Genomic DNA, 9,139 nt, shown 5'->3' on the forward strand with positions numbered 1-9,139 from the left:
AAAAAAAAAAAAAAAAAAAAAAAAATTTGGTTTTTAAAAAGTCTTGCTATTTTTGTCCCATTGAAAACTTCTCTTTAAATTTCGTGTATAAAATCATTGCCTACAAATTCAACACTGTTTTTTTCCTCACAACGTGTTTTTATTTTCCTTAAAATCAGTAGTAAACCTCCCCCTCTCTGTTTTTATCTGTTTGTTTAAACCTCTGAGTTAAGGACCCTGTTCATGAGAGTCAGGGCATCCCTGTGAGCTGATACAAGCTCACGTTTATCACTGGGATGGCCTGGGCCAGGGTCCCCTTGCTATATGATGAGTAGCATCATAATCCTGTTGGCTCACACTTGCATTGAGCTTACTCCCTGTACTCACTGTTGCCTTTTAATCCCCACAGCCACCTGATGAAGTTTATACTACTGTTGCCCCCAGTTTACAGATGAGAACACTGAGACACTGACAGATGAAATGACTTGCCCAGGTGACTCAGCAGTAGGCAAAAGAACCAGGATTTGAACCCCAGCAGCCTGGCTCCCAGCATCTTTGCCCCTTTTCCACCGTCATGAGCTCTTGGGCGAGCCATTTTGCCTTTCTCACTACTCTTACCTGCAAAATAAAAGAGGGAAACCAATCAGATAATCTGGACCAGTCCTTCCTGCTCGATCATCCTCAATCCTGAATATCTGCAATTTGAATGTTTTTGAGGAAAAAAGTATGAATACTTGTTACTTTTTCCTTGCCTCTAATACAGGAACATCCTTTTAAGGGTGTAAAATCCCAAAATATATCAGTCTTTTCGTTGTTTCTTTTGTAACATGTCAAGGAACAAATTGTTTTGATTTGCTGTTTGCCCATTCCTCATCCCAAGGGATGAGTCTCAAAGAATCTTAGGATGATGGCAAAGCCATCCTCGTGTGGAGGTTGAAAACACTGTCTCTGGTGTAGAATGTTGGGTGTGATTCCTGGTCCTGTCACTGCAACAATGATGGGCTTTGGAGCCAAGTCGACCTGAGTTTGAATCCCAGCTCAGCCACTTGAAAGCCATGTGACCTTGGACAATTTTCTAACTCTCCTATTTCTAATTTTATAAAAAGAAATTGATGTTATCTTCCTAGGGGCTTGATGTAATAAGTAACAGTAATGGTGCCTGGCATGTGGCTGGTGACAGTGGCATGGCCATTGTTGGTACTGTCACATGGCCAGGTGTTGTCCATCAACAGGTGCTGGCTGTGCACTTATTGTGAGCCCCACTGGACTGCAGGTCAGGATGCTGGTTTCTGTTGAAGGACGAATCCAAGGAGATCTAGGAGTGTGGGTGGAGAAATTAATTTTCAAAGTAGCAATCACAAGGAAATGCCCTGAGCTCTTGATATCAACTAAGGCAGGAAGCTGCTGCTGTGTCAACTAGACTGTGGGTTCCCAATGCTCATTTGGAGCCACCTAAAAAAAGGCTCATGATGGAAGGCTTAATTTCTCCAAGTTTCACCTTTCTTATATATACAATGAGGATAAGCCTCATGCCTACCTCCTGGGTTGCTGTGAAGATAACGCCTGTAGAGCCCTTGGTGAGTTATACACAATCTTCTGTCCCCCCGATCCCTATTACTAACGATGTTGTTTCCCTCCCTTTTCACCCAAACAAGAGATGGGCTTGTTGGTCTCAGTTTTGTTTGGCTAACTCAGCTCCAGTAGTCCCATAGAACTTTAACTAGGGCATAAAGTACACATATAATCACACTAGCCCCCAAAATGATAACACCATAATGTGATTAATAACGAGGTTTTGTATGGCAATAGTGGTTTAAAGTGCTTCTCTAGACTGGTCAATTTTATTGGCTTCAGTGCTTATGAAAGTGACAGCTCATTGCCCAGGGCAGCAAACACATAATCCTGTGTTTACTTTTCAGGTTCCTTAAATAGCTTTGTGTATCAGGTCAGAGCTTCACTTGTGCCATCTCTACTGGTAATGAGCTGGAGTGGGGTGACTTACATGTTCTTGCCTCTAATTTCTGAGATGTAACAGGCTTGACTAAGAATTGGAGGAATCAAAAAACAAGCCTATGTTCCTGGAAACAATATGCTGGCACGACATTCATTGTTATCACCACCGCCTTGCTCCAACTTTTATCCTTTCAAAGCACTTTCCTGTGAATCGTGTCATTTGAGCCTCTCCATAGCCTATGGGGAAGGCAAAGGAGGTTTCATTTCCATTTTTTAGTTTAGAAAATCAAGGCTTAGGAAGGTGAAGTGACTAGCTTCTCATTGTCATGGGCTGGACTTGAACTCAAACCTTCTGCCCTCAGACCCACACCTTTTCTGCATGACTGCAAGCTGCTGCTAGCCTATGCCCTTACCTTCTCTGGAAGAAAACAGCATTTACTATGATAAAGTGTGAAGATAGAAGAGGTTTGTGTATAAGTGTGTCCCTACCAAAGCAGAGCATGTCCTCTTAGGTTTGATCAGGGTTCACTCACCAGGGGCCTTCACCCGAGGATCCTCTCTAAGTGGAATTCATGTTCAACTACACGGTGAGCACCAGGGTCTTCCCCAAGTACAGAAGTTCTCTGCTGTAAACCCTACTCCCGCCCCATTCCATCCTCCTCTCCTGGGCTTCCAGAGCTTAAAATTCTATCATTTGGGGTCTTGAAGACGAATTGGTCTTTAAATAGATTCCAATTAAAATCAGAATTCTTTCACTGTAAGTAACAGCTTATATTTAAAGAAAAAAAAATTTAGAATCTTGTTTTGGGGGGGGGTCACAAAGCCTACTTCCTTGGGCTCCAGTGTCCTCATCCCTTAAGACATGAACAGTAAGACGCGTTCTAAAGATCAAATGAATGTACGTAAAAGGGCTATAAAAATGTCAGCTTGACAGAGAGCTGAGAAGGAAGGGGCTGGTGTACTGGTTTGGGAAGGAGGAGAGAGGTGGCCATACCTAGAACTCAGAGCACTGGGTCTGACCATTACAAAGGAAGCTTTGTAATGGGGTGGCTTGAAGGCAGTCTGACGGACTTCAGGGTTTGGTCCAGGACTGAACCAGTTGCAGCCTTCAGAGCCACTTGGGCTGCTTTGACCTCCAGCCATCTGTGTCTGAGAATGTAAAACAAATGGTTAATGGTGTCTGAGGTTAATGATCTCAAATATCCCCTACTTAATGCCGTAAGAGGAAAAAGAGCTCCCTGGAGAAATAATCAAGGATGCTATTTTCAAAGTTGCAATTAAGTGTGTATTCGGGAAAACTCATCTTCTGCCAGTTATTCTATTGAGAAATAGGAAATTAAGGGTGATGGAAGAGCTGTGACTGACAGGGCAGTTTGAATAGCCTTTATAAGGTCAAGAAGGCAGATGCAGAGCCCATATTCAACACCAGGGATCCTGGACCAAAGCCATAAGGATCATATCATGGAGTGAGTTAGGAGCTCGCTTCCTTCAGTCAAAATATGCGCCTAAGGGTAGGTCTGACCATCTCACCTTAAACTGTGAAGTTTCACGGTGACTACCCTTTGGTTGCCTTTTCAAGTTGCCTTTTTTCCCACTGTGGCTTGAGCCAAATATGCCTCTCGTCATCTCCCTTTGGAGCATGTGTCTGTATCCTCTCATTTCCCTTCTCAGACTTCCTCCCTTCTTTCCCTCCTCTTTCCTCCAGCTAGCGAGACCTGCAACGATTTCCACCCGATGTTCTTCACCCACGACAGATCCTTCGAGGAGTTTTTCTGCATCTGTATCCAGCTCCTGAACAAGACGTGGAAGGAAATGAGGGCAACCTCTGAAGACTTCAACAAGGTAAGGAGAATCTGAAGCAGAGACAGAAGCTGCCTGTGTCCCCGGTGGAGGCCCACCCACCTTTGCCTGGTCCCTTGGCTGCGTGTGGAAGGAGAATGAGGACGACTGTGATTTTAGGTGACGTTAAGGATGGAGAAAGAAAGGCATACCTATAGAGACAGGAAGCTGTGTGCCAGCGATGCTCTTATCGCTCTAGGGATAAGCTTGGAGCAGCTTTGTTCCTTTTGGCTTACTAAGCAGGGGCCACCAGCAGAGACCCTTTCTTGAGAAATATTGGTAAGATGAACTTTTTCCTTTAAAGGCCTTGGTCCGAGATGCCTTGTTATTACAGATCTAGTGGGGAAAATGCCTCCGCTCCACCTGTGCAGGTGGCTGCCAGGGAGAGAGTGAGATGAGGAAGGCTGCTGTGGTCCCTTGGTTTCTTTGTGGGTTATGGCTGTGTTGAGATTACTGCCCTTTGCTCTGTCAAAACGAGTATTAAAGTGCAAGACCTCTTTCAGGGAGTTGAGTAAGTTTATATGGAACGTGTCTGGGTTTACAGAAAGCATTTGGTTTTTTTGAAGAGTGTGAATTGCACATTTCTGTTTGTGAGTGAATGTTGGGTGGACAGAAGAGTGCTGACCAGCTTAAGGAAGCAGAAGCATTGCGTACACTTTTCAAGATAAACAAAACCTTTACCCTTAGATCAAAGCCTTGTTAGCAATCATGACATGGCTAGTAATAACTGATGGTTGGGACAGGTATGCTTAGGCCTTTAATCATTCTGGTTTGCTACTGTATTGTGACTCTGGGTTTGGTTGGCCCCATCACCCATGCCTGCTGACCTGGTACTGGGGGCATAACGGTTTCTAAGAGTCTAAGTGTCTGGTCTCCCAGTCATCCCGTGGGGCCTTCATGGGTTTGTGCTTGGGGCATGACATAATATCTGAATTCCAGCGTCACTTGATGTTCTTGGTCTTTGCCTCCCAGTCCTCTTTTTTCTGAACTTATATCTGGTCCTTCTTTCCCACCATATTTCTGGTCCATGGCATCTTGAACCAATATTGGTTTAAAAAGAAAGAAAACTGGGAAGAGGACACTCTTCCCCAAGCCTTCCCCAAGGTTAGAACCTGACAGTCTCCATCAATATAACGATCTTACCTGCAGTTGTAGCAGAGAACGCCATTCCATCCCAGCCATTCTGAGCCACCTATTCAGTTCCTTTCTTTTCTGTTTTTGTGAATCTGTTGCATGTTTTTGATTTGTGGTTACCATGGTTTTCGAGTATAGTAACTGTATCGACTTGCTTTAGGCTGATAAGTTCAGTCGTGTTAAGTTCAAACACATTCTAAAAGATCTACATTTTTTTACTCCCCTCCCCTACAATTTGTGATTTTGATGCCCTACTTTACATCTTCATGTTTATCCTATTGCTGTTCATTGTGGTTATGATCGCTTTTACAAAATTTTTTGATTGTGTTTTACTCTGTGTACTGGCCTAAGTGGTCTCTTCAGTCCTTTTATATATTTGTCTGGGCCATCTATTTAACTCATTGAAATAGGCCCCAGGGACTCCCCTCTGTGGAAAACACTGATCTGTAAATTGCATGCTAGAGCTGCAAGTGTCTGAGCAACTATAGCCAAGGTCAGACGTGATTCAGGAGGGGAGGTGGAGGAAAGAAGCCCATTAATTCCCTTATGATTGTTAACTGCAGCCTCCTGAGTGTACTTCACTTGATTATGAGGGACTTTGCAGTTCAGGTGCAATTATCCTTGGGAGAGAGGGAAGAAAGAGCACAGAGACCTGTGTTCAATCAGGCCCCAAAAAAGGGGAACGTTAAATCAGTAGTCTCTGAAATTGCTATGGCCACGTTGCTTCTGGCTCAGTTCAACTCTTCCCATACTGCACTGTTTCTGAAAGCCATCCAGTCCTCAGCTCTTGTGTCCTGGGACACTTATTCCTCCAAGAGAAGGAGACTTCACTGACTCCTGTGTTCTGGCACTGAGCTATCCATCTGCTGAGGGCATTTCATTCATCCCGCTTCTCCAGAATTACAGAAATCTGCATTTCTGTAAATGATAAAATCAAACATTATTGCTGTAGATCTATGCGTAGATAAGGTATATAGAAAACGTTACCAAATTCCTGCAAAGGAATGGCTCAAGGGAATGAGTACTTAGACACTTAATTTCTGTGGAACTTACAAGTTTAGGACATGAAGCCCCAAGAATACATACACTGTTAGCAAAGGAAACCAGAGGCCTCAGTCTGGAGTTGCTGAGAGGGGCTTCAGGGAGGAGACGAGCCTGGCTCTCAGGTCCGTGTTATTCATGGTGGCTGTGTGCTCGGGTTGGTGGAGGTGATATTCTCATTGCTCAGGGTGAGGTCCTGTTAGGTGATGGCAGGCCCCCGAAGGGTCATGCTGAAACCTTTTTGTAATTAACTTATATGGCTGCAAAAACTTCCTGCCGCAAGATCTAAGAGCCAGGTTCCAGTACAGTTTCTTACTGTGGCCCTAGTGCCATCTTTTTGCATTGGACAATTGTAAACTAGCTGTGATGTTACACATCTGCTGTCAAGTAGGGATGGTAGTTTATGGCTGTGGGCAGGCAGCTGGAGGCCTGAGAGGTAGAGGCTCCCACTCCACATGTCCATTCATTGGTTAAGAATGGATATCAGAGGAGGATCAGGGATGGTATGACAAGGCATTTCAATTTTCCACATTAACTATGTCTGCTTTTCTCTTTCTAATACTATGCATGCCTTCCTTTTGTAACCAGAAAAGTTTATCAGTGATATACTTTTTATCACGTGTATTATTACTTTCCTAATACTGCTGGAACATATTGCCACAAACTTAGTGGCATGAACAATACAAATTTATTATCTTACAGTTCCATAATTCAGAAGCCAAAAATGGGTCTCCCAGGGCTAAAATCAAGGTGTCAGCAGAGCTATGTTCCTTTCTGGAGGCTCTTGGGGAGAATTCATTTCATTGCCTGTTCCAGGTTCTGGAAACTGCCTGCATTCCTTGTCTCAATGGCCCTCTTTGTCCATCGTCAAAACCAGCAACTGCAGGTTCAGTCGTTTCCACGTTACTTATCACTCTGATCCCTGTTCTGTTTCCATCTTTCACTTGTAAGGACCCCTGTGATTACACTGGACCACCTGGATAATCCAGGGTCATCGTTCCTATTTTAAGGTCAGTTGATTCGCAACCTCAATTTCACCTGCAACCTCAATTCCCTTTTGCCATAAAAGGAAATATATTCACAGATTATGGGGATTAAAATATGGACATCAATGGGGAGCCATTATTCTGCTTACCATAATGTGTATTTAAGTTGTAAGTACATTAGATTTGTAGCTGTGGGTATCATCAGTTTAAATTAATGAAACATGGACAGATGAGTTTTGTTGTTGTTCTTTTGGCTGGTAGACTAGCATAATACCTGTTGCAGAGTTCTGCTAGTGGTTGCTCAAATTCAGATATAATTATGTCCTTTTTCTTTTATTTCTCTTTTTTGTCTCTTTGGCCTTAACAAAAAAAAAAGGACCCTGTGTGAGGGCCTCTAGTTCAATGTGAAGAATGTCTTTTCTGATTTTTTCCTGCTGCCTATCAGCCACCTTTTGCTTTACCAGATAATAAATTGGAAAAGAGAGAAAAGCTGGAATTTTAATCCGTTCACTTTTCTTCTTGTTATTAACTTGGTAGCAGAAGAGATTGAATTTAGGAACAAATGTGGGTTGGGTGTTACTGGTAGATTTAACGTTTTTCTTGTTTCCTAAGATTGTCCAAATGGGAATTCAGAAGTATCTTAAAAGAGCCCAACATGAGACACAGTTTCTTTGAACTTTCTTGGACATCTTTTCAGGCTTTCACCACTTTGAATGGAAGCATAGATGGTGGATTTAATTTTTGACATGACACCCAGGGTTCTGTAAGAAAGGCTTAGCTATCTGCCTTCTTTAGCTCATTACTGGAGAAGCAGTATCCCTCACTCTAAAATTGTGATTTTTTTCCAACAAACAATATCAGATTCCAGCAGACACAGGAATCTCTTCTACAACCCACCTTGGTGGGGACACTAGTTGGCAGATACCTAGTGCTTGGTACTTAATGCTGCTGCTGGAAGTGAGTGTTTGGAAAAGCAGCTGTCTTCCTGCTCCTCCAGACCTGGGAAGCAGCAGATGCGATGTTTTTTATTTATTTAAGAGAAGTAGAATTAGAGAGTGGTTAAAATATTTATTCTTTGAAAGGTACTTTCTTACAGTTTCTCAATATAGTAGTCTCCGCAGAGTAATCCATTGGTTCAGACCATTGAGTTTGTATTCAGTGCTTTTGCCTTTTATTACCAATATTTCAGCGCATGCATTATTCATTGTCATGGGAAGAGCTAAACCAGAGCTGGATATGTTGGCACACAAGTGGCCCCATAATTATTTCATTGAAGCCTTTATTTATTTATTTTTAACATCTTTCTTGGAGTATAATTGCTTTACAGTGGTGTGTTAGTTTCGGCTTTATGACATAATGAATCAGCTATACATATACATATATCCTCATATCTCCTCCCTCTTGCGTCTCCCTCCCACCCTCCCTATCCCACCCCTCTAGGTGATCACAAAGCACCGAGCTGATCTCCCTGTGCTATGGGGCTGAACTCCCTGTGCTATGCAGCTGCTTCCCACTACCTAACTATTTTACATTTGGTAGTGTATATATGTCCATGCCACTCTCTCACTTCGTCCCAGCTTACCTTTCCCCCTCCCCATATCCTCGAGTCCATTCTCTATGTCTGCGTCTTTATTGCTGTCCTGCCCCTAAGTTCATGAGAACTGCTTTTTTTTTTTTTTAGATTCCATATATATGTGTTAGCATACATAGGTATTTGTTTTACTCTTTCTGACTTACTTCACTCTGTATAACAGACTCTAGGTGCATCCAACTCACTACAAATAACTCAATTTCGTTTCTTTTTATGGCTGAGTAATATTCCATTGTATATATGTGTCACATCTTCTTTATCCATTCATCTGTCGATGGACACTTACGTTGCTTCTATGTCCTGGCTATTGTAAATAATGCTGCAATGAACATTGTGGTACATGACTCTTTTTGAATTATGGTTTTCTCAGGGTGTATGCTCAGTAGTGGGTTTGCTGGGTCTTATGGTGGTTCTATATTTAGATTTTTAAGGAACCTCCATACGGTTCTCCATAGTGGCTATATCAATTTACATTCCCACCTACAGTGCAAGAGGGTTCCCTTTTCTCCACACCCTCTCCAGCATATGATGTTTGTAGATTTTTTGATGATGGCCATTCTGACTAGTGTGAGGTGATACCTCATTGTAGTTTTGATTTGCATTTCTCTAATGATTA

At 42.7% G+C, this 9,139-nt stretch overlaps 1 protein-coding gene across 18 annotated transcripts in view; it reads left to right on the plus strand.

Moving 5' to 3' along the window:
• Positions 1 to 9,139, plus strand: part of ELMO1 (engulfment and cell motility 1) — a 557,053-nt gene that overhangs the window by 381,853 nt on the left and 166,061 nt on the right. For 16 of the 18 annotated variants that reach the window (XR_008617342.1, XM_055084916.1, XM_024131642.3 and 13 more), the window contains one exon: positions 3,638 to 3,774. Coding sequence is in view for 17 of the 18 variants with exons in the window: in XM_055084916.1 (XP_054940891.1) it covers positions 3,638 to 3,774 (137 nt within the window). In the remaining variant the exon portion in view is untranslated. Of the gene's footprint in view, positions 1 to 6; positions 704 to 3,637; positions 3,775 to 9,139 lie in introns of those variants that run through there. The other 2 variants (XM_055084921.1, XM_028489888.1) reach the window with 2 other exon arrangements.

The sequence above is a fragment of the Physeter macrocephalus genome, chromosome 5, assembly GCF_002837175.3.
Source record: "Physeter macrocephalus isolate SW-GA chromosome 5, ASM283717v5, whole genome shotgun sequence".
Taxonomy (NCBI): domain Eukaryota; kingdom Metazoa; phylum Chordata; class Mammalia; order Artiodactyla; family Physeteridae; genus Physeter; species Physeter macrocephalus.